Below are 19,461 nucleotides of genomic sequence, written 5' to 3'. Positions count from 1 at the left end.
GCTGGTGCACTGACTGTGTCGGCTCTGAAGTGCGGCCCTGGCCTTGGACTTGCTGGAGTGCAGGCTGGGCCTCCCCGCAAGCCGGCGCCAGCGCAATCTAGGTGGTGGGATGGCCGGGAGCTAAGGCGGGGGCCTCGCGTGAAAAGCCAGCCTCTGTCTTCGCTGGATGGCTGCAGTGACCCTGGGACCTGCCACGTCGGACCTTCCCTCTGCCACCACCCAGGGCTGGTCCTCATGGAAAGGCAGCTTGCGATGGCCGCTTAGAAACGGCCGACGACCCGTGCCCTTTTAGACGTGGCCCTCGGCTCCTCCGGCCTCGGTTCTCACACCTTCCACAGAGCCAGAGCCCGAAGAACTGCAGGACCAGAGCGAGCAAGTGACCCTGTGGTTCTGAAGCTTTGGGTTGTCCCGGACCAGGAAAAATCCCAGTCTCCCTTAGCAGCGTGAAGGGCTTCTCGGTACAATCCAGAGGCCCTGGGGGTTGGGGCCTCGGTTCCCCATCACAGCGGCTCCCCTGCTGCCACGCCCCACCCAGTCCCGGCTCCCTGTCCCCTTCCCCACAGAAAGCACAGAGCCCATGCCACACCACGCCACCACACGCCCCGAGTCTCGGCCCCAAACACCCCTCCTCCTCCCCCTCGGGCTCACCCCAGTCCTCCCCCGAGGCCCACGTCAACGTGCTTTCGTCCCCGACGTTCCACAGACTCCCCTCCATGTCCTTGCCCAGAACCAGCGGCATCGCTTTCTCCTCCTCCTTCAGCACTTTGTGACTATTTCTGTCCTTCGATACCTGTCTGTCTGGCTGTCTATCATTAGTTCACAGCATTTTATTTTTTGTGTTGACATCTTTGCGTTTCCTGTTGGACCGCGAGCCCCATGCCAGCATAGCCGACGTCTCCCTCTCTTACCCCAGCACCCATTCGGGGTGCGGCCCGGGAAGCAGTCAGCAAGGGTGGCTGGCGGGTGGGCTCGCCCTGACCTCCTGTTTGCCGCGTCCCCTGAATTATATTCACACCCGGAAACAGCACACAGCGCCCCGCAGGCTGCATGGCTGTCAGTCCCCCACAATCCAGCTCAGTGCCATGTCAGCCGCATCAGCCACTCCTGGGGGGCGAGGGGGAATCTGTACATTAGAGTGGGATCCCCTCCCCGTCCTCTGTAAGCATCTGATGTGCCACGTGGGAGGCTGAAGGGCATGAGCAGACCCATCTACAAACACAAAACCGAGGCTCCACAAAACCCGTGGTGGGCGTGGGGTTCGAGCCGAGCCCACTCCGCCCAGGCAGGGGATACCCTGGGCCCCACCACCACCTGGGACGGGGGATCCAGGCCTGGCCTGAGCCCAGGACCAGTCACTGTCAGATTCGGGAGAACTTGACTGGACTGTTATGACCACAGACAGCAAATGACAACTAAGAGCCAAATCCAACCAGCAGGACCGCAGTGGGGCTGGCAGTGACCGCGCCCGGCACAGAGCAAAGGAACTCGATCAATGCGCACGGACCATCCATTGCCCCCTGGACTTCAACACACAGCTGTCAAGTCTCCCCTCCACCTGGTCAGGCCCCCTGCCTCCTGTGCCTTCTGCTGATGCGCATCCAGATCCCCTCTTCTTCCGCCAGAGGGTCCCGGCCTCTCCGCCAGGACCCGGACTCGCCGAAGGCTCGGTCCTCCCGTCCCAAATGCCGCCTTCCGAGGTTCCCACTGTGGCCCCTCCTCCAGATGTGTGCCTGCAACTGCTCATGATAACTCCCGCGTCCTGATAAAGATCAGCTCTGCAGAGGGGAAAACGAAGCAGAAGGCCCTGTACCCAGCGGGCTCTCAGATGAACACGGGGCTGGGCGGGGATGCCGGGCCGGGCGGGCCCGAAGCAGTGCTCCGTGGCCTCCTGGGGTCACAGGCGGCCATGGGCTGGCGCCTTCGTGAGAGCCAGTGTGCGTGTCTTTCCCCAGCTGCCTGTGCCATGGCATCACGTTGCTAATTTGACATTGTCTGTGGCGGGAGTATTTACACCATGGAAATTGGCAAATGCTACCGAGGGGGACTTCTCACCACAGTCTGCAGAGCCAGCTGGGAAACTGACACCAGCAACCATTGGCACACATCTTCCTGAGGGTGTGCTGAAGGCTGTGACCCCTCTCGAGAGAGAGAGGCTCATGTCCCGTGTCACACCATTTCACATATAATATCAGGGACCTCCTGGTCTTCAGAAACCCCGTGGAATCCCGGGTTAAAGACTCCTCTCCCGTTCCCCCCTCACCATTCTTAAGCTTTCAGGTGTTTCTCACAGGGAAAATGGAAAAATAAAATAGAGGCCAGAGATTTGAAATATTCTTATTGTGAAGCCTCATTCAGTGACTGCGTCACCATTGTACAGACAGGGACACTGAGGCCCAGAGCGGCTAATCCAAGGTTTCGCAGACACTGAGCGATCAAGCTGGGCTTTGAACTGAGGACTCGGGTTTGAACGTGAGTCTGTTCCTCTGGAAGGCAGCTTCCTTTGGAAGGAGCAGTGGACAAGGCCGCTGTGGTAGGAGAACAACGGCCCCTCAAAACGCCCACGTCCCAGTCCCCCGAACCGGGACTGTGGCCCTTTCCATGGCAAAGGGACGTGGTCGAAGTGATCAAGGTGAGGGACCTTGAAACAGGGACTGTCCGGGATTATCCAGGTGCCCAACCCAATGACATGGGTCCTTTAGAGGAGAAGGGTGGCGGGGGGGGGGGGTGCAGAGGGAAAAGCCGGCCAGAGGGGTGTGCGAAGGACGTGACTCACTATTGCTGGCTTTGAGGACAGAGGAAAGAGACCGTGGATGGTGGGCGCTGGGCACTAAGAAGGGCCTTCAGGTCATAGCCAATGGCTATGCCACGGATCTGTCCCACGGGGCATGGACAGAAGGTCCGCCGGCTGTACTCAGCTCCGCACAGGCAGCCTAGACAGAACGAGAGAACCGTCTTCGTGGGGGAGGCATTCTGGTGGGGGCTCCTTGCTCTTCTCCGGCAGTGCGCTGTTCCTTTAACTCCTGCTTCTCCGCCTGCCCGTGTTCCCTCAGCCTGGATCTGCTGGCCGACGCGCAGTACGCCTTCGGGCTGCCCTTCCACCCTGCCTACGGGGGGCAGTTCACCCCGGAGGAGCAAAGCACGGCGCTGAAAATCATGCAGTACCTCTCCAACTTCATCCGATCCGGGTGAGTGGCCCGGGGGGCCATCGCTGTGCACCCCGCCCCTCCAAACCCAGGGGCCGCGCGATGGGCCTCAGGTGGCAGGCCGGTTTGCTGGCTCTAGGTCCCCTCCCACCAGGCCCTGGACCAACAAGGCATCCTGAAGACTAGCGATGGTGTCCCGATAAAAGGACACCAGCACAGAGAGGGGCACGCGGCCTCCTGAGCGGTCAGCCCCCCAGAACGGCCGCGCCGGTGTTGCTGGGTCCTGAGCTCACATCTCCCTCCCCTAGAAACGGCCTGGGTGGAGTCGGGGACTTCCCACCTCTAAGCATTCGGGGTGCAGCAGTTAAGGCTGCTCGGACGCCTAAGGATGAGTGAGTGGGTGGGTCCTCAGAGACCAGGTGCGAGCGGAAGTGATCCCAGGTGATGAAAGGAAAGAGAGTTTCCCTCATGCCTGTGTCCTGCTTCTCATTCCCCAGGAATCCCAACTACCCTCACGAGTTCTCACGGAAAGGGCCTGAATTCGCCGTGCCCTGGCCCGACTTCCTCCCTGGCGCCAACGGGGAGAACTACAAGGAGTTCAGCGCCCGGCTCCCCAATCGACGGGACCTGAAAAAGGCCGACTGCTCCTTCTGGTCCAAGTACATCCGGTCCCTGAAGGCGCCTGCAGGTAGGGAGCCCGGAGCCAGTGCGGGCCACGGGGAGGGCGGGCGGGGGTGGAGCCGCAGCACCTACTGTGCGCACACTGTGCATTAGGCCTGCCTGAGCCTCTGGGAGCCAATGGGCACTGGGAGGCCATCAGCACCTCTCTCTCCCGTGAGAGCTCACAGGCGGGGGGCTCCTCTCTGCCAAGGCCTCCTGGTCTGTGGGGGCAGGAGGGGGAAGTGAGAGTCAGAACACTGGGGAGGGGGCTGGCTGGGAGGGCTGTGGGACAGTTGGAGGGGGAGAGGAGGTAGGACCTGGCACCTTGCAAGACTGGTCAAACGTCTTGGAGAGTGAGTTCTGGCCAGGGGAGAGGCGGGCATTCTTCCTCTTTCTGTTGAAATGGACTTCCTGTTGAAGAGAACTTCCTGTTGAAGAGAACTTCCTGTTGAAGAGAACTTCCTGTTGAAGAGAACTTCCTGTTGAAGAGATGTTACGGAGACGATAAAAGGATCCGTAATAAGGGCACTAGGGATATCGAGATAAATGCGATGCCCTAAAAGGCTTCTGGGAGCGATGTAACCCGGGAGAAGTCCTTCAGCTTCCTGGTGCATGCTGGGAGCTGCAGGAAGCCAGGGGTCGGGGAGGCCTCCCAGGGCAGGTGGTGCTGGGCTGAGCTCTGCAGAATGACGGCCGGTCTTCGCGGGGAGACCAATGAGAGTGGAGCGTTCAGTAGGGAAGTGACCTCGTCCGACATGTTCTAGACTCTCAATCCCACTCTCACCTTCTAAGACCCAGAGGCTCTCTGGCGATGACCCCGAGTCCTGTCCTGCCCGTCGCATGTCCCTCCTGCCAGGCGATCTGAAAAGGCCCCCCTGCAGGGCATTTGTAGGGAATGCCCCCCAGAGCCCGGGCTCTCTTCGGGTCAAAAAGAATGAGTGAGGGAGGAGAAGTCGGATCAGGATCGGACCAGCCTTGCCCCTCATGTTTCAGATGAAGCCAAGGATGGGCTGTCAGCGGGGAGTGAAGAGGAGGACCAGCCGGCTGGCTCTGGCCTGAGAGAGGACCTCCCGGGCCTCCCAGATCCAGGCTCCAAGAGCTACAGCAAGTGACCAGTCCTGGGCTCCCAGATCCAGGCTCCAAGAGCTACAGCAAGTGACCAGTCCTGGGACTCCCCCCCACTCGGCCAACCCTCCCTCCCGCGTCCCCTTCCCCCCGCAGGCTGCCACCCTGGGCTCCTTGCTCTCTGGAATAGCCCCTGGCTTCCAATAAAGTGTCAGCACGCAGTGAAACAGTGGTGACTCTGATGCGTTCCTTCAAGACCGCCCTTGGGAGATGCCGAGCTGGGGACTCATCCTCTCATCTTACGCGTCTGAGTTCTGAATCCCGCAGTATCCTCTGTGCGCCAGGCTCTGTGCTGGGGGCTGGGGAGGCGAGAGCCCTGCCCTCTGGCGGGAGAGGAGGCAGGTGAACAGAAGTGACACGGGATCTGGGGGTCCATGGAGGGCAGGCCCCGGAGTCCAACCTACGTGTTGGAAGGATTCTCTCGTGAAGGTGCTAGGAAGGAGGTAGGAGGCTGCGAGGGAGAGACTGTGAGCTCTGAATCAAGGCAGGGAGGGTGGAGATGCGGGAGGAGCCGTTCAGGAAGCAGGATGGGCAGGACTTGGTTGAATGCGAGGGGACTGGTGCAAGGAGATAGACTTAGGGCCCCGGCTTTTGGTTGATTTGGGTTCCCCCAGAAGCAACTGATGTTATCACTCACCCTCTGTGAAGGCAGATCTCCTCTGTACAGCTGTCTCTCTCAGTCACACACACACACACACACACACACACACACAACTAAAAGCAGGTGGAGCTGATCAAGAGTCCTTGTCATGTACACGGCATGCCATACGTGTGTTTACACACGCCATCTCATTTGAGCATAGACCAAACTCAGGGATGATTCGTATGCTGGGGCTGTCACCCCAGTTTGCAGGTTCAGAAGGTAAAGCTCAGAAGGGTTGAGGGCGTGTCTAAGTCCACACAGGGAGGAGGCAGTGAAGCAAAATTCAACTCAGGGTTTCCGATCTCTCTGTTTCCTCGCACTTCTGAGACTTCAAATAGGTCTACGGCCACGTGGTGTGTCCTTCAAACCCCCTGGGAGGCTCTAACCTACACTACAGGCTCTGCCGTTAGGGTGGGAACCCCAACACCCAACTAAACTGCCTCAACTTAGAGCTCCTCGAGAGGTGGGTGGTCCCAGGATTGAGCAATGGCCCGCTGATGCCACCCAGGGCCCAGGCTCCTCCCAGCCCTCCTCTGCTACCTTCAGCAGAGGGATGGCCTCTCACTTCACCAACACAGTGTGGCTGCCACGGCTCCAGACATCGCGTCTCCCTCACCACCGCCGCCCCACAGCATCCTGGGCCGAAGGCCCAGGGGAGGGTGCAAAGGGCTGTTCAAACGCCCTTACAAGTCACAGTGGACACAGGGCACCTATGACATGCCCATCCGTGAGACGGCAGGAACGGGAAATAGGAGGGATCCGGAGGCCAGGCCGCCTGGTCTCTGCCCATGGACCAGCTCTCAGGAAAGTATGGCCAAAGAGACAACATCCGGGACGTCTGAGCTGGAGGACACTGGGCCACATCGCAACGATGAGGCTGAGAACACAGAGAAGTGTTCACCGGGGGTCCCCCGCCAGCCCTGTCCCGGGGCTGCAGTCAGAACCCCAAGCCACATCGCCTCGCTGGTGTGCCCTCCCGCGCCACTGAGATGCCGCTGCAGGCCTATCCCTGTCCAGAGGGGATGGGCTGCCTCGCCATGTGTGGGCACAGCCTGGAAGACACCATAAACTCTCCTGCCCTCCGCCCCCTCTGCCAAGGGCAGGAAGGCCACAGTGCACCCAGCATCAGGTCAAGGGTCGCCGAAAAGGCAGGAGGTGACAGGGCAGCGCCTGGTCAGCGTGGCCTCGGGACCAGTAGGGCAGGAGCTGAGGCGTTGAGTGAAGACCTTCACGCTGAGCCCTCACTGGTCCGAGTCACTTCCTCCCGAGCTGGAAGCCACGGGGGCAGGACGATGCGGCAGTAACGCAGGCTGCAAGTCTTCCTCCTGCAAGTTCCCGAACACACAGCAGGCTGGCCGGGGCTCAGAGAGGCCTCGGTCCCCACTGGCCCCGGGGTGACGAGGGCAGCGCCTCCCAGCCCACCCCAGGCCCTCCGGCAGCGGTCCCAAGGCAGGTCTGAATGTATGAAAGTCACCGGGAAAGCTTGTGGGAAACACAGGTTTCTGTCCCCCAGGTTTTGAGAATAAATGGCCTGAGGTAGGGCTCCCAAATGTACATTTTCAAATGAACAAGACCTGCCCTTAAGGAATGGCCCCCTGGGGTACCCTGCCTGCCATCACCCCGTTCTGCCAGAGCCCCTTCCTCCAACGTCTGCTTCTTCGCTCAGCGGCCCGTGCCCGGGGGTCGGAGTCTTGCCTCTGTGTGACTGAGCAACTCCGCGCCTTGATTTCCAGTTCACCCGGTCCCACAGCCTCTGCCCGCACCCCCCCGAGGCTGTGCATGGGCAGAGTTCTTATTTCTTCTGGGGGTTACTGTCAGCATTCTAAAGACTATATTTCTCCTATCCCATCAGTTTTCTTATCCCCTAAGCTTGCTGCTTAAACAGCGGGTGTGTGTGCACCCCCTTACATGCCCCGCTTCCTTCCTTCTTTTCTTTGGACGTCCATGCTCTCAGATCTCCTTGGTGCTGCAAGCTCGCCTACGCCTTCCGCGGGTGCTCCGTGGGGTGACCCCCACACCTGCAAAACAGTTAACTCGTTCCCCGCATCAGACCTTGTGCACGTTGCTCCCAGGCCAAGCGGGCGCTGGGACTCCGCCCCGTCCTCTCCTGGTCCGTGAGACAGCCCTGGGTCTTGAGATCAAACAGAGTCTCTTTTATGACAGCTCATTGTTGCTTAAAATCGTGATCTATGTTAGACTGTAATATTACAGTGGGGCCTCCCGCTTCATCTGGCATTTATAGTGGCCTCCTCCTCCACCTCTACCTCATCTCTCTTTCTCTCTCTCTCTCACCCTCTTTCCTGCTCTCCCCCCTCCCTCCTTCCCTCCCTCCTTCCATGCTTCTCTCTCTCTCATTCTTCTCCCTCTTTTTCCTTTGGACTCTGTGCTTCTATTTTCAAGAAATGTGTGTATTTCTGTCTCACCCTAGTGTAGCCATGGGCAAACTACGGCCCGCGGGCCGGATCTGGCCCGTTCGGCTGTTCTCTCCGGCCCGTGGAGCCGAAAGAGCGGAGGGTTCTCTTGCTCTCCCCTCCGCTCCTTTACTTTGAATTTATATTAGTTCACACAAACACTCCATCCATGCTTTTGTTCCGGCCCTCCAGTCCAGTTTAAGAACGCATTGTGGCCCTCGAGTCAAAAAGTTTGCCCACCCCTGCCCTAGTGGGTCTCACCACCTGAAAGGAAGCAAAACATATGCTTTTTCGAGTGAGATGGGACGGGAGCAGGAGTTCTGACTCATCAGCTGCCCAACTGAATGACCTGAGCAACCCCCTGTCCCCCCCCTGCCCCCCCTGCCAATCCGGGCGGCAGAGGTTTCAGGACCCAGAAGAGGACACCCAAGTCAGAGCAGAAAGTGTTCTCCAGGAAGGGGACTCCAGGCTGAGTCGCAGGACACATCCCACAAGCCTGGCCCAGGACGCCGTGGCGTGCGGGTGATGTTCCAGGCCCCCCGCGTGGGCAATGGCCAGCTTGTTCCCAGGCGGCGTGCTGGTGATGTTCCAGGCCCCCCGCGTGAGCAATGGCCAGCTTGTTCCCAGGCGGCGTGCGGGAGCCGGAGGCGGGACCCCCTGGGTGAGCTTCCACAGGCCCAGGGCCGCGGGTCCCTCCTGAGGACCTTGCTCCTCAGCTCCCCAGCCTCCCAGGATGCCTGGGACCTGCCCGCCCTCCTCTCCTCCGAGGGCTCTGCCTCCCGGAGTCAGGCACTGGGGTCCCAGCCCCCGGGGTCCCAGCCCCCAGAGCCAGATTGCGGAGTCCAGCACTGTGCCCGGCGTCCTGAGCCGAGGGTGCCCATGTGGGTCAAGGTCCTGGGCCTCCCCAAGGTCAGAAAACCAGTGCAAACACAGTGGGGGGACAGACAGGGGAGGGGAGCTGACCAACGAACGGGGGGCCATGACCAACATCGGGCTCTCCCAACCCTGGGCCCTGCCTGGGCGCAGTCTGCGGTGGAAGGGAGACGGGGCGTGCTGTCCGAGGCCTTTGTGGTCCTTTTCTAAGGTCGCCCAGGATCCTCTTTGCTTCCTTGTATTTCAAGGGGAGCTCACTGGGTCCCCCCTCCCCCTGACAGCGACTTCCCACCTTCCCTGCTTGCCCTTGTCCAGGTGTCCCCAACATCTGTGAGTCCAGATGTGGGCCCGGCTGCGGCGGGGGAGGGGTGGTGAGAAAGTAGGGTCCCTGACCCCCGTCATGAGTAGATACCACCTGTCAGTCTGACTGAGAGGCTGGAGATGCCATGGGAGAGCTGGGGAGGGGTGTTGGGGTGGAAAAGGAGCAACAGGGATAAGGAGAAGCCAGCGCCCCGCCCCACCCTCAGCAGACAGAGGGGCAGGAGCCCGGGAGCACCGTGTGACCTCAGACACCAGTCCACGCGTCCGCACCACCGTGGCCCCGGAGAAGGGCCACCCAGCGCAGACCCGCCAGGGCGGCCTCGGGTGCCATCCTTCCCTCCCTCCCGCGTGCTCCTGACCGTGGCCTCCGCCAGTACCTCCGGCCTTCCTGAGGCTCCGCGTGTTTAACTGTGGGACAGGGCAGAAAACCAACTGCACGAGTGTCGTAGGGACACGGCCCTGCGGCTCCGAGGGCCCCGGTGGGAGCAGCTTGGCTGAGAGTCGGTGGAGGGCGCGTCTGCCTTTGAACCCAGCTCTGCACCTGGCCAGCTGGCGCTCCTTCTGGCCCTGGGCCTCCTACGCTGCGAGGGCTGCGAGGAGTAAATACACGAATGCATATCCCTCCTCCATGAAAGCGTCTGGGACACAGCACCCCCTCCAGGGGCAAGTGTCATCATTAAGGACGCTATTCGCTATTCGCTACCGGGAACTGGGGGGACTGTCTCTTAGGATGGGTGCGTTCTTATTTGGATTTGTCTGCGTTTTGCCACGGGCCTTCTCACTTTGCTCACCAGCTGTGTTAGCACCTCACTTGTTGCCGGTTCTCTGTTAGACTGTAGTCCGAAGCCGCAGCTCATCACCCTTTGAGGGAAGATCCGTGAGCTCACAGGGTCATCGAAAAGAGGAAGCAGACACCTGGGCAGACAGCAGCATGTAAATGCCACCGGAGGAGACTTTCGGGGCCAGGGCCCACTCGTCGCCACAGTCTCCCCCTGGTTTCTGCAAAGGACTCGGGGCAGCCAGACCAGGGACTGCAGGCCACTCAGCTACCCCCTCCAGCTGCCTCGGGAACCCCCCGAGTCCCTCCGGAAGGTCCCAGACGCAGACAGCCTCCCCTTCTGGGGGAAGAGGGAAGCGATCCCTGTGGGGGAGGGTCCAGGACATGGTCCCCGAAGGTGTGGTGTTGCCCTCCGTGGACAGGGGGTGTCCTGAGTGTCTCAGACCAGAGAGGAAAGAGGGGGAGAGTCTTGACTGAAGTGTGTAAGCTGGGTGACCTTGGGCACGTTATGCAACCTCAGCTTGCTCATCTGCAAAATGGGATGGCCTTGGACATTAGAGAAAATGCATGAAGTGCCCCTGACACATAGTAGGTCCCACAGTCGGTGGCTCTTTCTCCTCTTTCCTCACAGTGATGTCAGCATTTCTAGTTTATATTCCAAATATTCGGCGAGTCCCCAGCACACCGCGAGTGTTCAATGCATGCTTTTTGAAAGGAAGGACAGCTCTGTTTTCCCAGCTCAGCATCTCCCTGAGCTGGAGTTCCCCCAGTGGGACAGAATCCACGGCAGAGTGTGGCGGACTGAACAGTGACCCTGCAAACGTGTCCCTGCCCTGACACCTGGACCCTAGGAATAGGACGTTACCTGACAAAACGTGCTTTGCAGATGTGGTGAAGGCCAGAGAGCTTAATCCAGGAAGACGTCTGGATTCTCCAGTTGAAGCCCGAGGCAGTCCCACGGTCCCTTAAAGCAGGGAACTTCCTCTGGCTGAGGCAGAAAGAGCTGTGGCAGGAGGGGAGGGCGTGGAGATTCAAGGGTGAGAAGGACAGAGGCCACTAGGACCTGCGGTTGGCCCCCCGCTGGCAACCAGCCAGGAAATGGAACGTCAGTCCTACAACCACAGGGAACCAGGTTCTGCCTACAACCTGAAGGAGCTTGGAAGTGATTTCTCTCTTAGAGCCCCAGTGAGAAAAGCAGCCATGATGGCACCTTGATTTTAGCCCGGTGTGACGACCTGTGCCAGACTTCTGGTTGACAGAAACGCTGAGAGAACAAATTGGTGTTATTATAAGCCAATTTGTTTTGCCAGCAATAGAAAACCGATCCACAGAGCCTCCAGGTTGTGGAGACGTCAGAACCACCCAGCTCTTGGCTAATATACACATTCACCAAGTGAATCAGAAGTGCAACCATCACCACCATGTGGGGGTGTCTGCTGAGAGCCAGGCACCATGCCAGGGGCTCCCACATACCTCTCCTCCTTAAACGCCACGCCACCCTTTAAGACATCCTACTGTACGCCTACCAAGGCCCCAGGGTGCCAGGCAGGGTAAATTAAGACCAAGACCTTTTAACTGGGAGACTCTTGGGGGAATTTCATTGGGCATTTCATGCAAATAAGAATTCAGTAATGTTCCCAACAAAAGTCAAGATGCCCCCCCCCATTCAATGAGCCCCATGTTGCACCCCCTCACTCCTGGGTGATGCCCCACACCCACAGATGGGGTACAGGGGCGGGGGGTGGGGGGATAGGGAGTAGGTGGAGGAAAGTTTACTGGGGAAGGAGTTCGCTGCTTCTTTCACCTTGAACTTAGACATGCTCCGACCTCGGGGTGCAAATCTTCAGTTGTGGTTTCCCCCGCCACAAAGGTAGCAGCCCCCATCCTCCTTTCTCACCCCACTTCCTGCTCACGGGGGCTTAATCTGGGTCAACGATGGTGTAGACAGAGACCTGACAAGCTCCGTCCGTCAGCGGGGCCGGGAGGAACCGGAGCGTTGCCCGCTCTCAGGGGTCCCCTCGTTCAGGGCCTCCGGGTGTGTGCGGGCAGGGAGGCTGCCCACGTGGTCGGCAGTGCCCAGAGGAGAAGCTGCGGTGAGACAGGACGGCGGGGGGACTGTGCCGCGCCCGGCAGTCCTCATGTCATTTCAGGGGGAAAATCCTTCGCTGTGGTTTCCATGTCACAAAAGCAGCAGGTTTTCAGCCCCGAAATGCAGGGGCGGGAGGAACCCTGCCGAGGCCGCCACCTGGTAGAGGTACCAGGACCTAGAGCTCTGACACCAGGGCTGGAGCCCTGAGCGTCCCTGCGAGGCAGCCCCTGTGTGACTCGAGGACGAGGGGACTCTCAAGCAGCTCCTTGAAGGACGGGCTGATGTTAACCAGGCAGGGGTCACAGGGGCTGCTGTTGGCAGAGGGCCCACCATGGGGCAATGTTAGGGTCCACCTGCAGGGGGCGCTGGCGAACAGCCAGAGCTGACCTTGACCATCTCCAGCCGAGTCCAGCCAACACAGTTCTGCTGTGGACCCCTCCGTGGTCCAGGGGCAGCAGGGCAGCAGGGCAGGAATGGAGGGCCTGGGCATTCCAGCCCCTGGGAGAGCGTAGGCCTCAGGCCAATCCATCCCCCATGCCTCCAGGCCCAGCCTGCTGCCCTGGGCAGCCCTGGCTTCTCAGCTACCCTGGCACCTCGCGGTGGACCCGGTCCAGGCGAGACAGCTCCGTGCAGGGGACAGGGGAGTCTCCAAGGCCGCCTCCTCCCCAGTCACTTCCCTGGCCACAGAGCCGCCCAGCCAGACGGCAGATGACATCATAACCACAGCCACAGCCGGCCCGCCGGTGACGCCACAGGCCCCAAATAGCTCTAACATTTGTGAGCAGTTAGCGAGTGAGCCGCCGGGCCACCGTGGGCTCCAACCTCGCTGTGCTTCTGGAATCGCCCACGGGCCTTCTTCCCGGCTGCTGCTGAGATGACAGAGGCGTGGCCACCATGACGGAGAGCAGGCCAGCCAAGAGCAGAGGCAGGAAATACCCCAAACCCTATACCCACAGGCTCTGGCAGCGCTTGGAGTCTGCCCTTTCCTACGGATGTAGAAACACGTTCCCAAGCACAGGGCTTGTCGGCGTTTAACAGAAGGGCCCGCAGGCTGCATGCTGCTGTACTTGCCTTTGAAAAACCGTGCAATCCAATGGGTCCGCTTCCTGTGTCATTGGTTACTCTTCTGAGTCATTTTCAGTTGCAGTGTATTGCACTAGTACAGAACCTAGTACAGTACTGGCACCAGCATTATTGCTCTAGTACTGATTCTACTAGTACTAACACTCGTATTGCTCATTACTCTAGTACTGGCCCTAGCATTATCACTCAGGCACGGAGTCTAGTGCGGGCACTAGCATTATCACTCAGGCACTGAGTCTAGTACGGGCACAGCATTATCACTCAGGCACTGAGTCTAGTACGGGCACAGCATTATCACTCAGGCACGGAGTCTAGTACGGGCACAGCATTATCACTCAGGCACTGAGTCTAGTACGGGCACAGCATTATCACTCAGGCACGGAGTCTAGTACTGGCACTAGCATTATCACTCAGGCACGGAGTCTAGTACGGGCACAGCATTATCACTCAGGCACGGAGTCTAGTACTGACACTAGCATTATCACTCAGGCACGGAGTCTAATACGGGCACAGCATTATCACTCAGGCACTGAGTCTAGTACGGGCACAGCATTATCACTCAGGCACGGAGTCTAGTACTGGCACTAGCATTATTACTCAGGCACTGAGTCTAGTACTGGCACTAGCATTATCACTCAGGCACTGAGTCTAGTACGGGCACTAGCATTATCACTCAGGCACTGAGTCTAGTACTGGCACTAGCATTATCACTCAGGCACGGAGTCTAGTACTGGCACTAGCATTATCACTCAGGCACTGAGTCTAGTACGGGCACAGCATTATCACTCAGGCACGGAGTCTAATACGGGCACAGCATTATCACTCAGGCACGGAGTCTAGTACGGGCACAGCATTATCACTCAGGCACGGAGTCTAGTACGGGCACAGCATTATCACTCAGGCACTGAGTCTAGTACGGGCACAGCATTATCACTCAGGCACTGAGTCTAGTACGGGCACAGCATTATCACTCAGGCACTGAGTCTAGTACTGGCACAGCATTATCACTCAGGCACGGAGTCTAGTACTGGCACTAGCATTATCACTCAGGCACTGAGTCTAGTACGGGCACAGCATTATCACTCAGGCACGGAGTCTAGTACGGGCACAGCATTATCACTCAGGCACTGAGTCTAGTGCTGGCACAGCATTATCACTCAGGCACTGAGTCTAGTACGGGCACAGCATTATCACTCAGGCACGGAGTCTAGTACGGGCACAGCATTATCACTCAGGCACTGAGTCTAGTACGGGCACAGCATTATCACTCAGGCACGGAGTCTAGTACGGGCACAGCATTATCACTCAGGCACTGAGTCTAGTACTGGCACAGCATTATCACTCAGGCACGGAGTCTAGTACTGGCACTAGCATTATCACTCAGGCACTGAGTCTAGTACGGGCACAGCATTATCACTCAGGCACTGAGTCTAATACGGGCACAGCATTATCACTCAGGCACGGAGTCTAATACGGGCACTAGCATTATCACTCAGGCACTGAGTCTAGTACTGGCACTAGCATTATCACTCAGGCACTGAGTCTAGTGCTGGCACTAGCATTATCACTCAGGCACGGAGTCTAGTACGGGCACTAGCATTATCACTCAGGCACGGAGTCTAGTACGGGCACAGCATTATCACTCAGGCACGGAGTCTAGTACTGGCACTAGCATTATCACTCAGGCACTGAGTCTAGTACTGGCACTAGCATTATCACTCAGGCACGGAGTCTAATACGGGCACAGCATTATCACTCAGGCACGGAGTCTAGTACGGGCACTAGCATTATCACTCAGGCACTGAGTCTAGTACTGGCACAGCATTATCACTCAGGCACGGAGTCTAGTACTGGCACTAGCATTATCACTCAGGCACTGAGTCTAGTACTGGCACTAGCATTATCACTCAGGCACTGAGTCTAGTACGGGCACTACCATTATCACTCAGGCACGGAGTCTAGTACGGGCACAGCATTATCACTCAGGCACGGAGTCTAGTACGGGCACTAGCATTATCACTCAGGCACGGAGTCTAGTACGGGCACTAGCATTATCACTCAGGCACTGAGTCTAGTACTGGCACTAGCATTATCACTCAGGCACTGAGTCTAGTACTGGCACTAGCATTATCACTCAGGCACTGAGTCTAGTCCGGGCACTACCATTATCACTCAGGCACTGAGTCTAGTGCTGGCACAGCATTATCACTCAGGCACGGAGTCTAGTACGGGCACTAGCATTATCACTCAGGCACGGAGTCTAGTACGGGCACAGCATTATCACTCAGGCACTGAGTCTAGTACTGGCACTAGCATTATCACTCAGGCACTGAGTCTAGTACTGGCACAGCATTATCACTCAGGCACGGAGTCTAGTACGGGCACTAGCATTATCACTCAGGCACGGAGTCTAGTACGGGCACAGCATTATCACTCAGGCACGGAGTCTAATACGGGCACTAGCATTATCACTCAGGCACGGAGTCTAGTCCGGGCACTACCATTATCACTCAGGCACTGAGTCTAGTGCTGGCACAGCATTATCACTCAGGCACGGAGTCTAGTACGGGCACTAGCATTATCACTCAGGCACGGAGTCTAGTACGGGCACTAGCATTATCACTCAGGCACGGAGTCTAATACGGGCACAGCATTATCACTCAGGCACGGAGTCTAGTACGGGCACTAGCATTATCACTCAGGCACTGAGTCTAGTACTGGCACAGCATTATCACTCAGGCACGGAGTCTAGTACTGGCACTAGCATTATCACTCAGGCACTGAGTCTAGTACTGGCACTAGCATTATCACTCAGGCACTGAGTCTAGTACGGGCACTACCATTATCACTCAGGCACGGAGTCTAGTACGGGCACAGCATTATCACTCAGGCACGGAGTCTAGTACGGGCACTAGCATTATCACTCAGGCACGGAGTCTAGTACGGGCACTAGCATTATCACTCAGGCACTGAGTCTAGTACTGGCACTAGCATTATCACTCAGGCACTGAGTCTAGTACTGGCACTAGCATTATCACTCAGGCACTGAGTCTAGTCCGGGCACTACCATTATCACTCAGGCACTGAGTCTAGTGCTGGCACAGCATTATCACTCAGGCACGGAGTCTAGTACGGGCACTAGCATTATCACTCAGGCACGGAGTCTAGTACGGGCACAGCATTATCACTCAGGCACTGAGTCTAGTACTGGCACTAGCATTATCACTCAGGCACTGAGTCTAGTACTGGCACAGCATTATCACTCAGGCACGGAGTCTAGTACGGGCACTAGCATTATCACTCAGGCACGGAGTCTAGTACGGGCACAGCATTATCACTCAGGCACGGAGTCTAATACGGGCACTAGCATTATCACTCAGGCACGGAGTCTAGTCCGGGCACTACCATTATCACTCAGGCACTGAGTCTAGTGCTGGCACAGCATTATCACTCAGGCACGGAGTCTAGTACGGGCACTAGCATTATCACTCAGGCACGGAGTCTAGTACGGGCACAGCATTATCACTCAGGCACGGAGTCTAATACGGGCACAGCATTATCACTCAGGCACGGAGTCTAATACGGGCACAGCATTATCACTCAGGCACGGAGTCTAATACGGGCACAGCATTATCACTCAGGCACTGAGTCTAGTACTGGCACTACCATTATCACTCAGGCACGGAGTCTAGTACGGGCACAGCATTATCACTCAGGCACGGAGTCTAGTGCTGGCACTAGCATTATCACTCAGGCACGGAGTCTAGTACGGGCACTAGCATTATCACTCAGGCACTGAGTCTAGTGCTGGCACTAGCATTATCACTCAGGCACTGAGTCTAGTACGGGCACAGCATTATCACTCAGGCACGGAGTCTAGTACGGGCACAGCATTATCACTCAGGCACTGAGTCTAGTACTGGCACAGCATTATCACTCAGGCACGGAGTCTAGTACTGGCACTAGCATTATCACTCAGGCACTGAGTCTAGTACGGGCACAGCATTATCACTCAGGCACGGAGTCTAATACGGGCACAGCATTATCACTCAGGCACGGAGTCTAGTACGGGCACAGCATTATCACTCAGGCACTGAGTCTAGTACGGGCACAGCATTATCACTCAGGCACGGAGTCTAGTACGGGCACTAGCATTATCACTCAGGCACTGAGTCTAGTACTGGCACAGCATTATCACTCAGGCACGGAGTCTAGTACGGGCACAGCATTATCACTCAGGCACGGAGTCTAATACGGGCACAGCATTATCACTCAGGCACGGAGTCTAATACGGGCACTAGCATTATCACTCAGGCACTGAGTCTAGTACTGGCACTAGCATTATCACTCAGGCACTGAGTCTAGTACTGGCACAGCATTATCACTCAGGCACGGAGTCTAGTACGGGCACTACCATTATCACTCAGGCACTGAGTCTAGTACGGGCACAGCATTATCACTCAGGCACGGAGTCTAGTACGGGCACTAGCATTATCACTCAGGCACGGAGTCTAGTACGGGCACTAGCATTATCACTCAGGCACGGAGTCTAATACGGGCACAGCATTATCACTCAGGCACGGAGTCTAGTACGGGCACTAGCATTATCACTCAGGCACTGAGTCTAGTACTGGCACAGCATTATCACTCAGGCACGGAGTCTAGTACTGGCACTAGCATTATCACTCAGGCACGGAGTCTAGTACGGGCACAGCATTATCACTCAGGCACGGAGTCTAGTTCGGGCACTAGCATTATCACTCAGGCACTGAGTCTAGTACTGGCACTAGCATTATCACTCAGGCACTGAGTCTAGTACGGGCACAGCATTATCACTCAGGCACGGAGTCTAATACGGGCACAGCATTATCACTCAGGCACGGAGTCTAATACGGGCACTAGCATTATCACTCAGGCACTGAGTCTAGTACTGGCACTAGCATTATCACTCAGGCACTGAGTCTAGTCCGGGCACTACCATTATCACTCAGGCACTGAGTCTAGTGCTGGCACAGCATTATCACTCAGGCACGGAGTCTAGTACGGGCACTAGCATTATCACTCAGGCACGGAGTCTAGTACGGGCACAGCATTATCACTCAGGCACGGAGTCTAATACGGGCACAGCATTATCACTCAGGCACGGAGTCTAATACGGGCACAGCATTATCACTCAGGCACGGAGTCTAATACGGGCACAGCATTATCACTCAGGCACTGAGTCTAGTACTGGCACAGCATTATCACTCAGGCACGGAGTCTAGTACGGGCACTACCATTATCACTCAGGCACTGAGTCTAGTACTGGCACAGCATTATCACTCAGGCACTGAGTCTAGTCCGGGCACTACCATTATCACTCAGGCACTGAGTCTAGTGCTGGCACAGCATTATCACTCAGGCACGGAGTCTAGTGCTGGCACTAGCATTATCACTCAGGCACGGAGTCTAGTACGGGCACTAGCATTATCACTCAGGCACTGAGTCTAGTACTGGCACTAGCATTATCACTCAGGCACTGAGTCTAGTACGGGCACTAGCATTATCACTCAGGCACGGAGTCTAGTACTGGCACTAGCATTATCACTCAGGCACTGAGTCTAGTACGGGCACTAGCATTATCACTCAGGCACGGAGTCTAGTACTGGCACTAGCATTATCACTCAGGCACTGAGTCTAGTACGGGCACTAGCATTATCACTCAGGCACGGAGTCTAGTACTGGCACTAGCATTATCACTCAGGCACTGAGTCTAGTACGGGCACTAGCATTATCACTCAGGCACTGAGTCTAGTGCTGGCACTAGCATTATCACTCAGGCACAGAGTCTAGTGCTGGCACTAGCATTATCACTCAGGCACAGAGTCTAGTGCTGGCACTACCATTATCACGCAGGCACGGAGTCTAGTACGGGCACTAGCATTATCACTCAGGCACTGAGTCTAGTACGGGCACTAGCATTATCACTCAGGCACTGAGTCTAGTGCGGGCACTAGCATTATCACTCAGGCACTGAGTCTAGTACGGGCACAGCATTATCACTCAGGCACTGAGTCTAGTACGGGCACAGCATTATCACTCAGGCACGGAGTCTAGTACGGGCACAGCATTATCACTCAGGCACTGAGTCTAGTACGGGCACAGCATTATCACTCAGGCACGGAGTCTAGTACTGGCACTAGCATTATCACTCAGGCACGGAGTCTAGTACGGGCACAGCATTATCACTCAGGCACGGAGTCTAGTACTGACACTAGCATTATCACTCAGGCACGGAGTCTAATACGGGCACAGCATTATCACTCAGGCACTGAGTCTAGTACGGGCACAGCATT

The 19,461-nt window shown here is 57.1% G+C and overlaps 1 protein-coding gene across 1 annotated transcript in view; it reads left to right on the top strand.

Moving 5' to 3' along the window:
- The window catches only part of TG (thyroglobulin), a gene marked incomplete at both ends in the record, with an annotated part of 170,570 nt that extends 165,655 nt beyond the window's left edge, over nt 1-4,915 (top strand). Inside the window, 3 exons of the mRNA XM_080646381.1 lie at nt 3,051-3,185; nt 3,641-3,831; nt 4,797-4,915. Of these exons, the coding sequence (XP_080502507.1) occupies nt 3,051-3,185; nt 3,641-3,831; nt 4,797-4,915 (445 nt within the window). The remainder of the gene's footprint in view (nt 1-3,050; nt 3,186-3,640; nt 3,832-4,796) is intronic.
- Between the last annotated feature and the right edge of the window lie 14,546 nt (nt 4,916-19,461).

This window comes from Plecotus auritus (assembly GCF_963455305.1).
Source record: "Plecotus auritus genome assembly, chromosome: 11".
NCBI classification, from domain to species: Eukaryota; Metazoa; Chordata; class Mammalia; order Chiroptera; family Vespertilionidae; genus Plecotus; species Plecotus auritus.
This window is presented reverse-complemented; position numbering and strand designations above follow the sequence as displayed.